Source organism: Planococcus citri, chromosome 1 (assembly GCF_950023065.1).
Source record: "Planococcus citri chromosome 1, ihPlaCitr1.1, whole genome shotgun sequence".
Lineage (NCBI taxonomy): Eukaryota > Metazoa > Arthropoda > Insecta > Hemiptera > Pseudococcidae > Planococcus > Planococcus citri.
Genome location: NC_088677.1, coordinates 24,171,346 through 24,190,953, shown reverse-complemented (window position 1 = coordinate 24,190,953; position 19,608 = coordinate 24,171,346). Strand labels below are relative to the sequence as shown.

Genomic DNA, 19,608 nt, shown 5'->3' with positions numbered 1-19,608 from the left:
TGAATAAGTAAATTGAGAAAATTCCTCGAAATTTTTTGTACAAGCTGGTTTGAAAAATATTACGCATAAAAGTATGTTAAGTATGAAATTCAGACAAAATGCAACAATAATGCATCAAAATTATATGAAAATTGTTAACTATGTTTTTTTTTTCAATTCTCCACATCTTTTAATTTTGTCATTTTAGTTGTAAACCCCTTAATTCAGCCTACAGAGTGTTCCAAAATAGGGAACGTTGAAGGGTTTACATCATAAAAGATTAAAAATTCAATTCTCTGAATGAGTGAAACTAGGATTTTTTCTAAAAAAAAATGACCCGGAAGTGAAAAACAAACCTCACTTGAAAAGTAACTTCGCTCCCTTGCCCGCATAATACGAATTACGAAACGATGCGACGTTGCCAATGTTACTAATATGATATGAATTTGCACATGTACAGGTGTACAGGTATTTCGCCTCAGATTGCGGCAAGTTTTTCAAGTACGTTCCTGATACACCTCAGAATAATCTGACTGTTCCGTATTGTGATATGCACTATTCATCTGTTACTCCTTTCACCAATGGAGAGGTTAGATTGGAATTCGGCCAATTTTTCGTACAATTGGCAACACTGTGTTATTGAAATCGTATTTTTTGATAGGTAATTCTGAGAATCCTGCCTTCAACCTTGGATGATATCGATCCTTACTCCGACGATATTCAGAATTTAGTCAAAATAACGAATTTGAGAATCAATTTCACCAAGTTGCATACGTTGGGTGATGATTTATTGGATAATCGGGTCGATATTCAGGTAAATTGAACTAAATTTTTTTCACTGTAATGTTGTCGACATTGTAGAATATTTTACATTTATTATTTTCCCTGAAGTGTGCCTACCTATTTCGAAAATTCGAAATTACATTTTCAAACACGATTGCGACGTTGCCAAACCAACTAAACTGATTGGTTTTTGTTGCAGGAAAAATACTATTACGCAATTTGGGAAATGGTAGTTGGTGGATCGTGCTCGTGTTACGGACACGCTAATCGTTGCGTTCCCCAAGATGGAGTTGAATCCAAGCCAAATACGGTACATGGCAAATGCGAATGTACCCATAACACGAAGGGATTGAATTGTGAGAAATGTGAAGATTTGTACAACGATCTGGAGTGGGCTCCGGCTATTGGGAAACAAACAAATGCGTGTAAAAGTACGTTCTGATGAATATTTCCTTCAAAGCTGTCAGCTTTTCCATTTCTCATAATAAATTCCTTGAACTTTTCTAGAATGTAATTGTAACGAACATGCCACGAGTTGCCATTTCGATCACAAGATATTCGAGTCAACGGGCAGAGTTTCCGGCGGTATGTGCGATAATTGCATGCACAATACGATGGGCAAAAATTGCGAACAATGTAAACATTTCTTCTACCAAGACCCTACCAAAGAGTTCAATGACCCGGAGATCTGCATACGTAAGTCAAGATGCATTTCACGCGAATAGTTTTGATTTTGATTTTGATAATGCTCAAAATGCTTCTCATAATCGCCTCTTTCAGCTTGCGACTGCGATCCAGCTGGTTCGTTAGATGACGGAATCTGCGACTCGAGAACTGACCCTGCCAATAACCTGGAATCAGGTCGATGCCACTGCAAAAGGAACGTCGAAGGGAGACGGTGCGATACTTGCAAAAATGGATTCTGGAATTTCACCGAGAACAATCCCGAAGGATGTCAGTCATGTTCGTGCAACATTCACGGAATAATTAGCCACGATGGATGCAACAAGAATAACGGAGAGTGTTGGTGTAAACGAAATGTCGAGGGACGTGATTGTAATCGGTGCATTAGGGAGCATTGGGGACTAGGAGATACTCCAGATGGTTGCCAACCTTGTGACTGCGATAAAGGAGGATCCCTGCATAACGAATGTGACATGTTTACTGGACAGTGCCCGTAAGAAAAATTAAAATTTTGGGCAACTTGAACCATATTATAGGTATAGTTAAATTGGGAGATTTTATATTATGGTTGGTGGTTTTCCAGGTGTCGTAACAATATCACTGGACGCAGATGTGATATGCCAAAAGAACAGCATTTTATTCCTTCTTTGGATTACAATATCATCGAGGCTGAACTGATTAAATGCGCAGGAGTAAGTTTTAAAAAAGGATTAAGAGCGAGTATTGGTGAGCAATTCGATGAATTAATGCAAATTCCCAATTTTTTTCACAGTCTTCGTGCACACTTGATATCCGACCTCAGAACCCACCCGGTCAAGATACAACTTGGACTGGACCAGGATTCGCTCGCGTGTATCCACCTTCAACGTTAGAATTCCCAGTTGATAACGTCAGAGAGAATTTGGACTATAATATTATCGTTCGATATGAACCAACGGTTCGTACCTTATCAATATTCAAGTTACAGTTTGTAAAAATGGGGTTCTAAAAATCATCGATTTTTAATTTCAGAGTCCTTATAATTGGGATAGAGCTCGTGTGATTCTCATAAGACCTGAGGACGTTGATCAGAACGGATATTGTGGCGGAGATAAATTACGACAAGGCGATACTCGAGATGTTTACCTGCTTGCGAGTACGTATAATTTTTATAACTGGCTTATTCGATGTGAACTCGATCAGGGTTTTAATTTCAGAGCATCGACTTCAATTTTGAAAAAAAAACACTTTTAGCTGAAGTAGCTTAGTAGCTTTTTAAATACTAGGTAGCTGGTAGATACTTATCAAGTCTGATGAGTCTTTGACATTAAATCTCACTTCTAAAAGTACCTATCAAAAATTTGAACAATTTGCGGTAGGTATTCAGAATGTATCCATAGGTATCCTAAATTCTCAACAAAATGTCAAACTTTTGAAATTTTTGAAAAAAAAATCATCGATTTCTTGCATTGATTTTTGAGAACTTGGAAAAAATTGTAAAACTTTCAAACACTTTGAAAAAATCAATAATTTCTCACATATTGTTAAGACTGACTCTTTATGTCCAAAAATTTTTTGGTAAACATAGAGCGTCAATTAATCCAAATTTGTTACATTAGTCTAAGAATGGCTTACTTACTCTTGCTCAGACTTGAATACAATTTCTAATGGTACTCACCTGAAACAAAAGAAACAATAATATTGATTAGTTCACAGTTCATTTCCACTATACCTACTTACTGCAACACTTTGCTCATTCAAAGAGGGGAAAGGGAGGGATGTCAAATTTTTTCAAACGTCACGCGTCTTCAGCGGCGAATTTCATGAAAATTAATCCACAAATCGTTGCATGATGGACGAGGGGAGAGATCAGTCGACTGTTTAAAAGTTTGAATTCATCACTAATCACTCCCATATGAGGGGATTTTGGCCATTTATCTTTATCTAGGTATAAACTAATGAGGCATATATTTTCGAAATGTAAAATTGAAATGCATGATCTGTAGACAGTGAGGGGATTAGGAACTGGACCTTACAATACTAGAAATCGATTGTGATCGAAATTTTTCATTAGGTACTTGAACCCACCAAAAATCAACTCAGGTACTCGCTATTTTCAATTCCATATTACCCAGGTATCGATTATTATTCGAGATAAGAAATCCTTCTAGCCTAAAGCACTGTTCACGAGCAATCGAAGGACGAAAATCAATTAGATATTCGAACTCAGAAAACTGAAAATTGGTTCGTTTGCAATTTTCGACTCCATATGATCGGTAATTTTTAAAATGAAAAATCAATTTTAGCCTGAAAAATTATACTTTCATTAAAAATCAATCGGTCGAACCCCAGAAATCGATTTTTTTGCAATGTTCGATTCGATTTCGATGCAACCGATCATGGCTAAAATGAAAAATCAATTTACCTTCAAAAATCGAAAACAATTGAAAATCGACAAATGGAACCCCGAAAAATCGATTTACATACTTATTTGCGATTTCATTTGATCGATCGTATTCGAAACTGGAAAATCAACTCTACCCATTGTCTTCTTGATCAGAAATCGATTATGATCGATAATCGATCAATCGAACTCCAAAAAATCGATTCATTTCCGAATATCGATTTTATGATCAATCATGCTCGAAATTAGTAGCCTACAATTGTTTGTTTTAAATTGATCAAAATTTAAAACTGATCTCTTGATCTTCTTTCCAGAAAGCGATCATTCAAAAAACAATTTTTTCATTTTTCGATTTCGATTATAAAAAGTAATTGATTGCATCAAAGATGATTGGAAGGTCAATTTTAGAACCAGTGTCTGGTTGAGTCTTTTTGGTAAATTACTAGTCATTTTTTTTGGTTAATGATTAATCATTATTTTTTTGGGGTAAATTACTAGATAGTAAATTTTTTTGGAAAATTACTCATATTTTTTTTTTGGAAAATTACTGGTGATTTTTTTGGTAATTACTGGTAACTTTTTTGGTAAATTACTTACCTACTGGACTGGTAATTTTTTTGGTAAATTACTGGTAACTTTTTTACGTAAATTACTTACTGGTAATTTTAAATTTAATTTTTTTGACAGGAAGGGAGAGAGGGGGGAAAGAAAGAGGAAGACAAGGGTTAATTACTAACATTTTTTTTGATCAATTACTAGTAATTTTTTGTTGGTAAATTACCAGTATTTTTTTGATAAATTATTGGTAAGTGGTAATTTTCTTGGTAAATTACTGCTATTTTTTGGTAAATCACTGGTAATTTTTTTGGTAAATAACTGGTGATTTTTGGTAAATTACCGGTAATTTTTTGGTAAATAACTGGTAATTTTTTTTTTGGTAAATTACTGATATTTTTTTGACAGGGAGCCTGGGAAAGAGGGAGGGTTAATTACTAACATTATTTTTTGGTTAATTACTAGTAATTTTTTATTGGTAAATTACTAGTATTTTTTTGATAAATTACTATTTGGTAAATTTCTAGTTATTTTTGGTAAATTACATTTCTTTTAGGAGAGAAGGAGTAAATGATGACTGCATTTTTTTTGGCAAATTACTAATATAGTTTTTTTTTGTAAATTACTAGTATTTTTTTGGTAAATTACCAGTAATTTTTTTTGGTTAATTGCTCAGAAATTTGTTAATGCATAGATTGCCATGATAATTTTTCTCAACAATTGGTAATTTTTGTCAGTGAGGTGGGACTTTCGGGTAAATAACTGATAGTTTTGGTAGAAAACTGGTAATTTTGATAAATCACAAGTTATAATATTCTGTAGGTAACTTTCCTTCAATGAGGGCAAATCAACTATGCTTTTCTTGGTTACTGGTGAGGGGGGCATAGGTATTGCAAAGAACATGTCATCAAAACCGAAAGGCATGTGGTTGAAAAACGCATCGAGTTCACATAAAATGACCTAAAGGATAAGCCTTCCTAATTAATACATACCTATCTTCAACATTGAATGGAAACTTTTTTAAAAAATTTTAATTTATTTTACAGCTGAACTATACGCCAAGGTCGATCCACCTTTCTGCTTGGAAAAGGGTAAAAATTACACTGTTCGAGTGGATGTTTTTCGAACTGGTGATCCTAATGCAAATGGGCCCACTGCCTATATTCAAATAGACTCGGTAGGTTTCAAAGTTACCAAATAATTAATTCCTCATCATGTATAAATGATGAAAATTGAACATCACTGATTCAAAATCTGATTGCAGATTGTACTCGTTCCTCATATCGAAAGCATACCATTTATGAATAAAGCAGACCCAGCAGGAGAGCGAAGATTATACGAATACAAAGCTAATCGATGCGATGACTACGTGTATCCAGTTGTGAAAACCAATATGTCTGATATTTGTCGAGGATATCATTACAGTATTGGCTCGTACGTTTATGGATCCGGATATCGTAAGTACTTAAACCATTTTCCAGTATTCGAGTATTTTTTTTTCAATGAGTATTTCGACATAGTAAAGTGATTCTGAATCCCTTTTAAAGCTTGTAAATGCGATTCGACCGGATCACAAAGTTCCATATGTTCTGACATTGGAGGATACTGCCCATGTAAATCGAATGTAGTAGGACGTCAATGCGATAAATGTGCTCCTGGTACTTATGGATTCGGTCCGGAAGGATGTAAAGGTAAATACTATATAGCGATGAAAATCATTTCCCATCATACCTACCCAAGTATAGGTAAATTGATCTGCTATTTTACGATTTTACTCTTTTCCAGCCTGCGACTGTAATAGTATCGGATCATTGGATAACTTCTGCGACGTGTACAGTGGTCAGTGTAAATGTCGTCAGCAAACCTACGGTCGAAGTTGCGACCAGTGTCAACCAGGTTCGTGGAATTACCCAAATTGTCAAAAATGTATCTGTCACGGTCACGCAGATATTTGTGAGCCTCGATCTGGAGCTTGTATCGAATGCAGGAATTCCACCGAAGGACATTACTGTGATAAGTAGGCGTCTCGTGAAATTATATTATTTCGTTATCGTAGATGAGATGGTTTTTGTAACTTGACCTGATTCGATTCCAGATGTAAAGAAGGATTCTATGGAGATCCTAGAATCGGTATCGATATCCCATGTCGTCTGTGCCCTTGTCCAGGCACTGTTGAAACTGGTCACACGTACGCTCAACGTTGTGCTCTAGATTCTAGAAATCAGGACGTTATTTGCGATTGTGACACCGGATACACTGGTAAAATTTCAAAATCGTGATATTTCGTTGCATCGATGATTTGCTATAACCATTTTTTCTCATCTCAGGCTCAAAATGTGAAAGATGTGCCGAAAATTACTACGGAAATCCTGACATAGTTGGAGGAAAATGCCAAGCTTGTAATTGCAGCAATAACGTAGATACCCTCAGACCGGGTAATTGTGACCCGAATACCGGAAAATGTCTCCAATGTTTATACAACACCGAAGGATTCAATTGCGAATTTTGTCGAGCTGGATTCTTTGGAGATGCTTTACATCAACAGTGTGCCGGTACGATTTGCAACTCCTCCCCCCCCTCATTGCTCTTTAAAACTCATTCGAAAGGAATAATACTAATCTGCGGATTATTGTTTAGAATGCGTTTGTGACCTCCTTGGAACTGACAGGAAACAAGGCCCTTGCGATAAATTCACCGGCCAGTGTCCCTGTTTACCTAATGTGACCGGATTAAGGTGCGACGAATGTATCAAAAATCATTGGAAGATCGCCAGCGGAGAAGGTTGCGAGGCTTGCGCCTGCGATCCTATTGGATCAAAGTCTGAACAATGTAACCAGGTGAGCAAAGTTCAACTTATTATTTTATTTATTCTACGAATAGATAAGGATTTTCTAATCGGTATTTTTTCTTTTTTCAGTACGACGGGCAGTGCGAATGTAAAGATGGTTTCGGTGGCCGAAGATGTGACCAGTGTCAAGCTAATTTCTGGGGTAACCCGAATGTCGAATGCTATCGTAAGTGATTTTCTGCATATCATCTTTACCGGGTTAAATTTCAAATCGAATATTGAAAAAATTGACTCAGTATGCTTAGAGAATTTTTAAAACTATGATAACAAATTTAAGAATCAAATTATCAAATTTATATTTTGGAATTTGAAAAAAAAGCATTGAATTGTCTCAATTATTTTGTCAAAATAGCCAAAAAATGTATTTTTTTTGAAAAAATCATCAAAAAAATCCATTCTTTGCAGAAGTTGTCAAAAATTCCACTTTCTGAAAAAATTGTCAAAACGCTGTACTTTCTCGTCCCAAGTTGTCTAAAAATCCAGTTTTTTGCAAAACTTTACAAAAAAAATTGTCAAAATACTCTGTATTTTTTTTGCCCAAAATTACACAGAACTTTTCAAGAAAATTTGCCTGTCTAATAATCCAACTTTTTGTCATAATTACCAAAAAAGCTCATTTTGGCCAAAATTCTCAAAAAATCCTACAAGAGAACAATATTGTTCAAGAGTTCCTGCCAAACATCTTAAATTTCGAATCGAATATTGAAAAAATTGACTATAAGACGTATACTTGAAGAATTTTTAAAACAATGATAACAAAATTCTGCTGAGTTTATAGACTTTTAGGAATCAAATTATCAAATTTATACTTCAAGAATTTGAAAAAAAAGGCATTAAATTGTCTCAATTATCTTGTCAAAATCGCCAAAAAAATCCACTCTGCAGAAATTGTCAAAATTCCACTTTCTGAAAAAACTGCCAAAACGCTGTACTTTCTCGCCCCAAGTTGTCTAAAAATCCTATTTTTTGCAAAACATTACAAAAAAATTGCCAAAATATTCTGTAGTTTTTTTCGCCCAAATTGCACAGAATTTTTCAAAAAAATTGCCTGTCTAAAAATCCCATTTTTTGTTATAATTACCAAAATAGCTCATTTTGGCCAAAATTCTCAAAAAATCTTACAAGACAACAATATTGTTCAAGAGTTCCTGCCAAAAATCTTCATACTCTCTTTTGCAAACTTTTTTCTCAGAATTATCAGAAAGTCCATTTTGGCCACTTGCCATTTTTTTTAATGAAAAAAAGATGTTATTAGAAAAATTGTCAAAAAATTATACTTTTTTTTCAGCCAAAAATTCTTCAACACTCCTTTTTTTTGCCCAAAATTTCCAAAAATTTCACACTTGTAAAAACTGACGAAGAATTTTGCTTTTTTGCCAAAATACTTCAAAAATATTGCCCTGCAATGAAGTCTACAAATTCCACTTTTTTTTTTACCAGCGTCATCAAACAGAAATCCTATTTTCTTTCCGCTGAAATTTCCAAAAAAAAGTCATGCTTTTTTGACAGATTTTTGAAGAGAATCCTCTTTTTCTGTCGAAAAAAATGCTGCTTATTTTATCAAAATTGTAAAAAAAAACTCACTTGTTTGCCAAGAATGCCAAAAAATCTCATTTTTAAAGCCATTTGCTTTTTGTCAAAATTCCTAAAAATTTCATTTTACTAATATTTTCAAAAAAGGGATGCTGCAAAGTTACCCCACCCCCTCCTCCTTCTCTTCCAAAAAATATTTTTTTTTATAAAATTATCAAAAAATCATTTTTTTTTGCCATAAGTGTCTAAAAATCATTTTTTTATCCGAAATTGCCAAAAAATCTCACTTTTTAGCCATACTTACCTCCTGTTTTGTCAAAATTCCTGAAAATCTTAGGTAGGTACTTTAATGATGAAAACTACTGGAAAGTTTTACTTTTTTTTCCAAAATTATTTTTCTACTCAAATTGCCAAAAATCACAGAAAATCCAACTTCTTCGTCACTGTTCAAAAAAAGTACTGCTTTTTTGTACGATTATCAAAAAAAATTATAAATAAACCGTACTTTTTGCCCAAAATTGTCTAAAAAATATATCGCTTTTCTGTCGACGTTGTCTAAATAAAATATGTAGACCCACTTACTTCATTCTTGGACAAGGTTACCCACAATTTTTTCCAAAAATCTCTGAAAGACCCAACTTCTTGCCCTGGTTACCAAAAAACAATTTTTTTGACGAAATTTTCAGACATCCTGTTCCAAAAAAAAGTTACTTTTTTTGAAGAAGTTATCACAAAAATAATTTTTCCCGCCAAAATTACTAAAAAAAAGTCGGTAAAAGCATTTTTTTTGTGCAAAAATTGTCAAAAATCTCAATTTTTGGCTACTAACCAAAATTTTTTTCTTCCAGCCAAAATTGCCGGGAATCCAACTTTTTTCCATCACTAAGTAGGCTACTTTTTTTCAGTCAAAATTTCCAAAAATTTCACTTTTTTGCTAAAATTTCCAAAAAATGTGGTCCTACATTTTTTTGCCAAAATCATCAAAAAATCCCAGTCTACTTATCAAAATTTCCTAAAATTTGACTAATTTCGGCTCTTTCGGCAAAATTGACCCATCCTGGTGCAAAAAGCTTCCTATTTTAATAGATTCTGATTTCGATAAATTTTTAGTAAATTATTGGTAATTTTTGTTATGTAACTGTTAACTTTGACATTGACATTTGTTATTATTATTTTTTTTGCATTGCAGCTTGCAATTGTAATCCTGAAGGGGCAGCGACCATGCAGTGTAATCGAACAAACGGCCATTGCGTTTGCGTCTTGGGCATAGGTGGTGATAAATGTGATCGATGTGCTCGAGGATTCTTGGGCGAATCACCCAGATGCAGTCCTTGTGGCGAATGTTTCGATAACTGGGATCTGATTTTGAAAGATTTGAAAGGTTTGTATTCGTCAAACACTCGTTTCGACTTGATATACCTACTAATAATTTAAATTCACGGTTCCTTTATTTATTCGCAGATCAAACCAAAAAGGTGATCGATAAAGCTGTAGAAATCATGAAAACTGGCGCCACTGGATCGTACGTTAAGGAATTTGAAACCATGGAGAAGAAATTGGCTGACGTTAAACTTCTGCTGCAGAATACCACTGCTAGTCATCTGCAGTTACAAGAATTGGATACTTTGATTAACGATATCAGGTGATTGATTCGTCTAAATGGATTTGGAAAAGAATTACCTGCAAACATTTCCCTCCCTTCTCCACCATCTCTGTCTATAACATGACATTGAAAATTCCTAATTTTTTGTTTTCTTTACAGAGCTGGTATAACACCTCCAGAGCTAATGAACAACGTCAGCTCTCAAGCCGAAAACATCACCCAGAGGATTACTATATCTTTACTAGCTTTAGCCGACCTGCAAAAGAAAGCTGATAATTTAAATGTAACCACCCAAGGTCTGAAAGAAAACGCCACTAAATTACAAGAAGGAAACGTCGAAGGTGCTTAAAAATATTTCTCAATGTATAAAAAAAATTCAACTTATGAATACCTAAGTATAACCTTGAAATTATGAATCTAGGTGCCTTGAACTTGACCAAACAAGCCTACAATAAGACATTGGCAGTCAAACAGAAAAACGCTCAAACCGAAGTAACAGTCAGCAATGCTGATAAATCATGCCAAAGGACTGACGGAGTAATCCGTAAACATAATTTACAATACAGCGGTATTTTAGACGACGATGAGAAAAAATTGGTCGAACTCACGAAAAATGTCAACGATTTGGAATCACTAATACCAGATTTGAATCTAAAGGTTATAAAATTTTTTTGGTGAAATTTCTGTTTTGATCACTTTGCATAAATTAATAACAAAAATATAAATTTAGGTTTGCGACAAAGGAGGTAATCCTTGCGATAATGTGTGTGGTGGAGCAGGCTGCGGTAGTTGCGGAGGTCTTTCGTGTGAAAATGGATCTCTGACGAAAGCTGAAAATACAGTGAAATTTTCTCAAGACGCAGCCAAACTGGTTCAAGAAAAAGAGGCCAAGGTTAATGAACTCTACAGATCGGTACGTTCACCTGAAAATATAACTCCATCATTCAGCGGGATAAAATAAGTATCTATTGACATGATGGTTAAATATTACAGATCAATCAAGCTCGAGCCGAAGCTAAAAATGCCTATAGTTCTACTCAAGATGCCCTGAAAAGTGCTGAAATGGCTAAAAACGAATCTGAAATCGCTCGTAATAAAACCCAGATGGTGATTAAAGAACTGCAAAAATTTGTCAATTCTTCAGGTACGACTTTGGCGAATGTGAGAACAACAGCTGAAGAAGTAAGTATCTCCCTATGCTTTTCAATTTTCATCCTAATAAAGTTGATGATTTTGGATTAATTTTATCTTTTTGTACAGACTATGAACAAGACAATCAAACTGCAGCCTGAAAAAATAACCGAGTTGGCTCAGAAAATCAACGAAACCGTATCATCTCTTACAAACATAGAAGCAATTATAAAAGAAACCGAACAAGATTTGATTAGAGCCAGACTACACAAGCAACAAGCTGAGTTAGCCAAGTGAGTAATTACGCGAATAAATTAAACGCTTAAGCCCATCTAATTTATTTTTAATGCGAAAATTTTTCAAATACGAAGAAATAAAGCCGATACAATTTTGAACACGACGGAAAAAGTAGTCACAGTTTTGTCGCAAGCTGAAGAATCGCAGAAAAAAGCCGAAGCAGCGATTGCAAGTGCTACTGAAAATATTGACACGGCTAGAAAAGATTTAACTGAAGTGAGTTCTTAGTTCACCAAAATATTCAGTTCTTTTTTCCCTCTCGTGTACTAATAAAAAAATGTTGCCATCTTATAGATCTCAAATCAGAGTGCCAAAGCTCAACAAACCATAAATGAAACCGTCGAAGAGTTCTTAAAATTGGAAGAAAGCTTCAAAACTCTGCAAACCGAGTTCTTGAAAAATAATGCCGATGCTATGACAGTCGAAGATGAGTTAAAGGCGGTCATCGCCGATGTGGACGATACGCAGAAGAAATCTCAAAATTTGACCGCAGATTACAAGCAGATTGCGGCCGAATTGGAGAAGAAAGCGATGAATTCGACGGATGCTCATAAAAATGCGCAATTGTTACTGAACAGGGCTAGTCAGCTATCGTTGAATACGACGAATAAGATAAAGGAATTGACTGGTGAGTTTGAATGAAATGGGTACCTATTTTGTGCAAGTGTCCAATGGCTGTCCTCAGTCAAAGCTGTTATCGAGTGATTTTTAAGAATTTAATTAGAGAAAATCATCGTTCGATAACAGTTTAGAGACACCCTGTATACATTTTCAATACTAATTTTGCAATTTCTTTTTTTTTTTGCAGATTTTGAGGAGCAGTTTAAAAACCATGACAAAGAATTAGACAGCATAACCAATAAAATTAAGGAACTGACGAAGAAAATGCAAACTAATTTCGACGAAATTAAAGCCAAATCAGAAAATTACCAAGTGTGTCAGTAAACCTTTTTGGAAACAACGTGACGTGTAAAAATTATCTGTTTTATGCTAGGACATCACAACTGGCTCATTGGCATACATTTTTTTTGGTAAAACACTGCCATCAAATTGAAAACTAACAAAAAATGTTCCTAACCCAATTAAATGGGGCTGTTGGAATTTTTACAATTTTGAAGAAAAAAAATCATCTAATCTAAGTCAGAGCATAAGACATTATTTGTGATGTTAAAGGAACAAAAAAAATGTAAGTACGTAGGTAAATATTAATTTTAGTTTTTTTTTCTTTCTCTCCCAATTAATTTATTTATCTAAACCAAATGTTTAAACATGATAATTATTTTTGTTATATTCACGTAATTCTTCTTTAGTCATATTAGTGTTAAAAATGTGTTTGTTCCTATGTATTCATTTTGGATTTTTGTCTATAGGTATGGAAGATTGCTACATTAGCCATAAATACCTAATTGTTTTAAGTGCCATATTATTACGTGTTTTTGTATAATAAAATGTTAACTTTCGACCAAATATTATGTAGAAGAGAAATTTTTATATTTTCACGCCAAATAAATAACTTGTTCGGAAATTCTTAAAGGTTTATTAGATAAGTACTGATAATACATGTTAGAATGATGAATATAAAAGAGATCCACAAGACGTCACTCTCCCTCCCAAATGGCTAAAACTTAATATTTTAAATCTCGAAATTATTTTACGAAAATTGATTGCAATTCTGGTCAGATAAATTATAGGTTTTGAAGATGTAGATTCTGAATTTGGTATTTTTTTCATAGGGGTGAAAAAAAGAATAGATGGATATCCTGATAAAAAAATCTATTAGGTAATCGAATCATAAAAAATCGATTCATTTGCGATATTTGATTCCACATGATCAATCGTGATATAAATGAAAACTCAGTGCAAGCCTCAAAAGTGGACATCCGGATCAAAAATCGATTAATCAAATCCTAAAAATTGATTCATCTACGATTTTCGAACCCATTTATGTGATTAATCATGTTCGAAATGAAGAATGAATTACAGGTAATTTTCCGGGTAAATTACCAGGTCATGTTTTGGCCAGGTACTGGAAAAATATGGTTTTAAAACTGCAGTTTTTCTCCTCTGTGAAACAGTTTCATTATAATCTGACCTTCATTGAGATCTGGTCTGGACTCTTAATGTCATTGACCAATCTATCTGGTCTATCAAGACTGTCTATATTCCTGTCTGGCCTCTTAAGGTCCTTCACCCGGTTGGTATGGCTCCCCAAGGTCGTCTGTATACATGTCTGGCCGCATAAGGTCATTGACCCGTTTGTCTGGGCTCTCAAGGACATTGGACCGATACATATGTCTGGCCTCGTAAGGTGATTGTCGCGTTAGCATAGCTTTCCAAGGTCGTATCTCCACCTGTATGACCTTACAAGGTCATTGACCCTTCTGACTGACCTCTTAAGAGTCACTTGGCCTATTTCTGTAGTCCCTCATTGTTGTCTGTCTGCCTGTCAGGTCTCTTGAGAATGTTTGAGTGCCTGCCTGCATGCCTGCATGACCTATTAAGGTCATTGACCCGTTTTTCTGAAATCTCAATGTTATCTGAATTCATATCAATCTGGCCTCTTTAAGGTCATCGATCTTTCTGCCTATGTGGCTAGTTGCCTTAGCTACCTGTCTGACTGACCAGCGTCGCCTGCCTGAATTTCCTCTCAAGGTCATTGACCCATTTTTCTAAACTGTCGAGGTTGTCTGGATTCATATCTGGCCTCTTAAGGTCATTGATCTGTCTAACTACATATATGCCTGAATGTCTAGATAGCCTCTCAAGGTCATTGACCAGTGTGTCTGGACCTTCAAAGTCACTGACCTATCTGTCTAGCTTCCCGAAATCGGCTGATTAGCATCTTAAGGTCATTGACACCCCCAATATGGCTCCTCAAGGTCGTCTGTATACTATACATACCCCACCTCTATAGATTATTGATCCGTCTGACTGGTCTCTCAAGGTCAATGACCCACCTCTCTAGCCTCTTCTGGTCGTCTGTATGCAATTATGCATGTCTGCCTCCTAAAAGTCATTGACCTTTTTGGCTCACCATAATAACGCTTATTATTGACCTTTCTGTCTGACTTCTCAAGTTCATTGCCCCGGGTCGTCCATGCTTCCACTTGTCTGTCTGCCTGGCCAGCCTCTTAGGGTCATTGACCCATCAGTATAACTTTTCAAGGTCATTTGTCTGCTTGATTGGTCTCTGAAGGCTGTTGACATCTCAGTATGACTCCTCAGGGTTATCTGTATACACGTCTGACCTCTGAAGGTAATTGACCCGCGTGACTGGTCCCTCAAGGTCAATGGTCCCTCAAGGTCAATGGTCCCTCAAGGTCAATGGTCCCTCAAGGTCAATGACCCCTCATCTGGCCATTTGTATGCCCGGTTGGCTTCTTAAGGTTATTGACCTTTCTGTCTGGCTTTTCAAGTTCATTGCCCCGGGTCGTCCGTGCTTTCCACCTGTATGGCTGCCTGCCCAGCCTCTGTCAGTATAACTTTTCAAGGGCATTTGTCTGCTTGTTTGGTCTCTGAAGGTCATTGACCTACCTTCTGGTCGTCTGTCTGGCCACTCAAGGTTATCTGAGCGCCTGTCTGGCTTCTCAAGGTCATCGATCTGTCCATCTAGCCTCTATCTTAATGTGTTCTGTAGTCTTGTCTGGTTTCTTAAGGTCTTTGACCCGTTGGTAATATGGTTTTCGAAGGTCGTCGGTCTGCTCTCTTGAGGTCATTGACCTGTCACTATGTTTCCCATGTTATTCAACATCGATCGCAATACGGATGTCGAGCCTTTTGCAATTTCACCATTTATAACGGAGCAAGATCTCATGATTGATTGAAAAAATTCACGTTACCTGCATTTCCCTCAAGATTTCAGCCTAAGAAATTTGTTTTCACTCTAAACTGAAAATCCAACAAAAAAATGATAATAATTGGAAACAAGATACTCAACCAAAACTAAAACTTGTTTTTCCACTTATTGATTGATCTTCTCCTAGTGAAGTTATCAACTCAGAATCAACAATTAAAAGCCAAATTTTAACTTTTCCTTGAAAATATGTATTTTAAACATTTTTTATGTTTCCTCGAGTAGTAAAATCTGTGAAATTGATTTCCACAAATCGCACAAGTGAAGCTCTCTTCTACCTTTGATAACCAACTTTGTGGCCTTTGAGATACCAGACTTCGTAAAAAAAGTTCAAAAGTCTCCAATAAGAATTTCTTCCAACATTGTGTTCAATATAAAATTTGGGCTTGCTATAGGATCACTCCAACTAGACGTGATAACGATTAAAAAATTTTCAATCTATCTCCAGTAGGCCCACACTGTGCATCCTGACCCCTGGAATTATAAAAAACAGAGCTTCAGACTAACATAATTTCATCGACGTACCTTCCTTCTCCTACTCCTCCCCCATTCACTCCTGGAAAATCTACAAAACACGACCATTGTACAAGAAAAAGCACTCTACACAGTGGAAAAAATTTTCAAACATAAATCTCGCCTTCGTTTACCAACCGTTTGTAAACGTAGTAGGTACCTACGTATAAAAGTACGAGTAGGTATAATACGCTAGAAAAAGAGGTGTAATAGTTGTGTATCTATTTCATCTCGAAATTATTAATAACGATGGGCTATTTTGGACGATGTTAATTATTCATTTGTACACATAGCAAACATGATGACTCAACAGTGCGACTATTTTGGGAACTAATGTTTTTATATCAAGTTCAGCGTGCATGTTGCCGTGTTTTTTTTTCGCTCTTTATATTACACGCGCCTTTTTTCTCGAATATATACCATGTACCTACCTGCAATGTCCTGCGAACCATGCGAAGCATTTTATATATATGGTCAAACTGGAAACGACCCGACCGGACAGATGACTCGGTGAATCATGTGCTGGTGCTGGACGATATGAAAAACAAGACTGAGATTTTTTAACGAGTGGGTAGTTTTGGTCAAGCTACAGTGCTACACGAGATACGAAGCCCATTTTTAGGTGATTTGGGGGGTAGTAATTTAACCGCTTGGTTCGTTTATTTACGCGGTTCAAGAATATCGGTGACGTGAATTGGAATTGCGGTCAGACAGCGAGGTATATTTAGAAGGTTTGTGGCATTAAATTAGCTAGAAATGAAGTTTGAATTTTTCCCCGAAAGGACACATTTACGAAGTATCTTTCGTATTAGTACATTTACCTACCTATTGTAGATGGATAACGAAGCCATTAAATTAGGAACAACTTACTAAAATTTTGTTGACTAAGATTTTTTTTTCGAAATTCGCACAAAGAAAATTTTTTTAAATTAAATTTGATTGGTACTTTACGAGCTCAATTTCGAAGATAGCTAAAATCGCGAATAACTTCATTCAAGTCTTCAAAAAAATTTTTAAATCATTATTTTTTCAAAATTTCAAAAGCCACACGAGAAAATTTGCGACATACAAAAATTGGATTTACAAAATGACACGCGTAAGAAGAGGGACGGCAGTATAATAGTACCAGAAAAAACTATTTTCACACAAAATCATTTTAATAAGTAATTTTTATTATTCTGGAAAAAAATGGAGTCCGCCTTCCTCACCCAACACAGCTTCAACATCCTAAAAATAGAAATAAAACGTCACATAAATACATATTTATTTTTCGAATCGAGGCAATTTTTTCGGGAAAGATATGTAAAATATAAGCTGACACGTTTTCTACAACGTTGACTCTGAATTTCATTTCACCTCCCCTTCCTTCCTTCCACTCCGTCATCCACACTGTTAGCTTTCTCGATTACATTTTCGTTATATGTGTACGATATTGCAACGAAACACGAAACAATCTCAAACCATGGTGAAAAAAAAATTCCAACCCCAATTACGAAAAATTCTTTTACTACGAGAAAAGCAAATTTTACAGCGCATACAAAATGTAATGTAGGCAGTAGGTAGGTAGTGTAAAAGTACATTAAACTAGATAAATACAAGAACGAACAGTAAAACAGTAAAAGGGTAATGTACATGGGTAAAGGAAGATACTTATATACATAGGTATATGATGAATGCAGCAAAAATGAAGAACAAACACGCTTCGTTGATTCAATTATAGCCGCCTCGATGAAATAACGAATCAGTTTAAATATTTCTTCAACACGAGACCGAATCGTTATAAAGCTCACTTTGCAGTTAATGGTTTTGGTTAAATGCAAGCATTGTGCAAATAGTACAGGGTGTGTAATAAAATACCGGGGAAGATCCGAAATAAAAGATTGTTCTCCTCTTTTAAAAATGAAGAATAAAAATGTGTTTGTTAAGTTGCAAAAAGTACCTATCATTTTGATCCAAATAGTTTTTGAGAATGATTTGATCATTCAATTACGAGTAATTTTAATCATTTGAAATTTTTGAATTTCATAGCAGGAAATTTTTTGCGTCGGACGTTTCCGGGTATTATTAAACACCCTGTATTTGCTCTTTTAACATATTTGTGATTTCCCAGGTCTGAATGCTGATAAAAGAAAACGACAGGAGAAGGTAAATTTCTCCTTGTGGTGATTGAAGGAGAGAGGGAAGGGATAATCAAGTAGCTAAAAAAAAATATGGTTACAAGAAAAAGTTGATGAAAATTATGTAGGTAAAATAAACTTGGTTCGACTTCGACTGCTGGCGTTGTGCTGATTTCAACCTGTAGTAGATCGAAAAACGACGAGAAATTTAAAAAAAAAGAAATTATTGATTTTATTCCGAAAAAAAGACGTGAAAGAGGATTTTGACTGGGACTAAAAATGGAAAATTTAGATCTCATCCTTTCAATTCCTACCTTCCCAGGCAGCCCAATTTGGTCTAGAGGTATACCTACCTACAAAAATGATGATGCAGTGTGACGTATGTATACGTATATTACACTACACAAAAATTACCAGTAATTTACCAAAAATTACGTAACTTGACAGAAATTACCAGTAATTTTCCAGAAATTAACAATAATTCACCAGAAGTTACCAGTGACTTACCAAAAATTACCAGTAGGTAATTTACCAGAAATTACTAGTAATTTATCAAAAAACACCAGTAATTTACCAAAGAATTACTGGAAATTTACCAAAAATTAACCGTAATTTACCAATAATTACCAACAATTTACCAAAAATTACCAGTAATTTACCAAAAATTACCAGTAATTTACCAAAAATTACCAGTAATTTACCAAAAATTACCAGTAATTTACCAGAAATTAACCGTAATTTACCAAAAAATAACAAGTAGTTAACGAAAAAGTTACCAGTAATTTACCAAAAAATACCAGCAATTTGCCAAAAAAATTACCAGTAATTTATCAAAAATTACCAGTAATTTGACAGAAATTACCAGTATCTTACCAGAAATACTACAATCCAAAATACCACCTCAACACAATCTTGAAAAAAAAAGTTAGCTCAAATTTTAAGTCGAGCTCAAGCCAAAATATAAATTTCCTTTTCATCTTTTTTTTTTCGGCATAAAATCTACCAATCCTCGACCATTATTGGTATAAAATCAAGCAAAATTTACCATCAAGCATATTTCATGTCGAGACATCCTCAAATAATTATTTTCTGTTGATAATTTGAAGAGTATGTGTACTACCTACCTAGCGTATTAGATAATTTTTCAACAATTTTTTGAGATTAGATGCAAAACCGACTTAATATGTAGATATCAGTGTTGATGATTTTGAGTACTTTCTATCGACTCTTTTTTTTTATCAATCTTGTGTCGAGCTCATGAAAAACTACCTTACCCTAAATTTTCAGAAAATCACTGTTCATATGTATTTATTGCAAATAATTATGTGA

At 35.0% G+C, this 19,608-nt stretch overlaps 2 protein-coding genes across 3 annotated transcripts in view; one reads left to right on the top strand and one right to left on the bottom strand.

Moving 5' to 3' along the window:
- Positions 1 to 19,608, bottom strand: part of Oct-TyrR (Octopamine-Tyramine receptor) — a 769,263-nt gene that overhangs the window by 716,008 nt on the left and 33,647 nt on the right. The gene's annotated exons all lie outside the window — the stretch shown is intronic.
- Positions 427 to 13,321, top strand: LOC135849992 (laminin subunit beta-1-like). The gene is made up of 26 exons (XM_065370668.1): positions 427 to 568; positions 641 to 793; positions 962 to 1,193; positions 1,270 to 1,458; positions 1,543 to 1,939; positions 2,030 to 2,138; positions 2,219 to 2,383; positions 2,458 to 2,581; positions 5,431 to 5,561; positions 5,649 to 5,841; positions 5,932 to 6,075; positions 6,170 to 6,401; positions 6,480 to 6,643; positions 6,712 to 6,936; positions 7,022 to 7,221; positions 7,302 to 7,398; positions 9,955 to 10,146; positions 10,227 to 10,407; positions 10,528 to 10,709; positions 10,790 to 11,025; positions 11,099 to 11,281; positions 11,362 to 11,550; positions 11,629 to 11,792; positions 11,871 to 12,012; positions 12,091 to 12,424; positions 12,605 to 13,321. Exons 1-26 carry the CDS (start codon positions 530 to 532, stop codon positions 12,739 to 12,741), a joined length of 4,734 nt encoding a protein of 1,577 aa, XP_065226740.1. The 5' UTR covers positions 427 to 529; the 3' UTR covers positions 12,742 to 13,321.

What these genes read in the sequence shown, in the direction of transcription:
- LOC135849992 (XM_065370668.1), top strand. Translation starts at nt 530, where the DNA reads ATGCACTATTCATCTGTTACTCCTTTCACCAATGGAGAG. An exon ending in TTTACATCAACAGTGTGCCG is followed by an intron (nt 6,937 to 7,021) that starts GTACGATTTGCA and finishes ATTATTGTTTAG; the next exon opens with AATGCGTTTGTGACCTCCTT. An exon ending in ACAAGAAGGAAACGTCGAAG is followed by an intron (nt 10,710 to 10,789) that starts GTGCTTAAAAAT and finishes TTATGAATCTAG; the next exon opens with GTGCCTTGAACTTGACCAAA.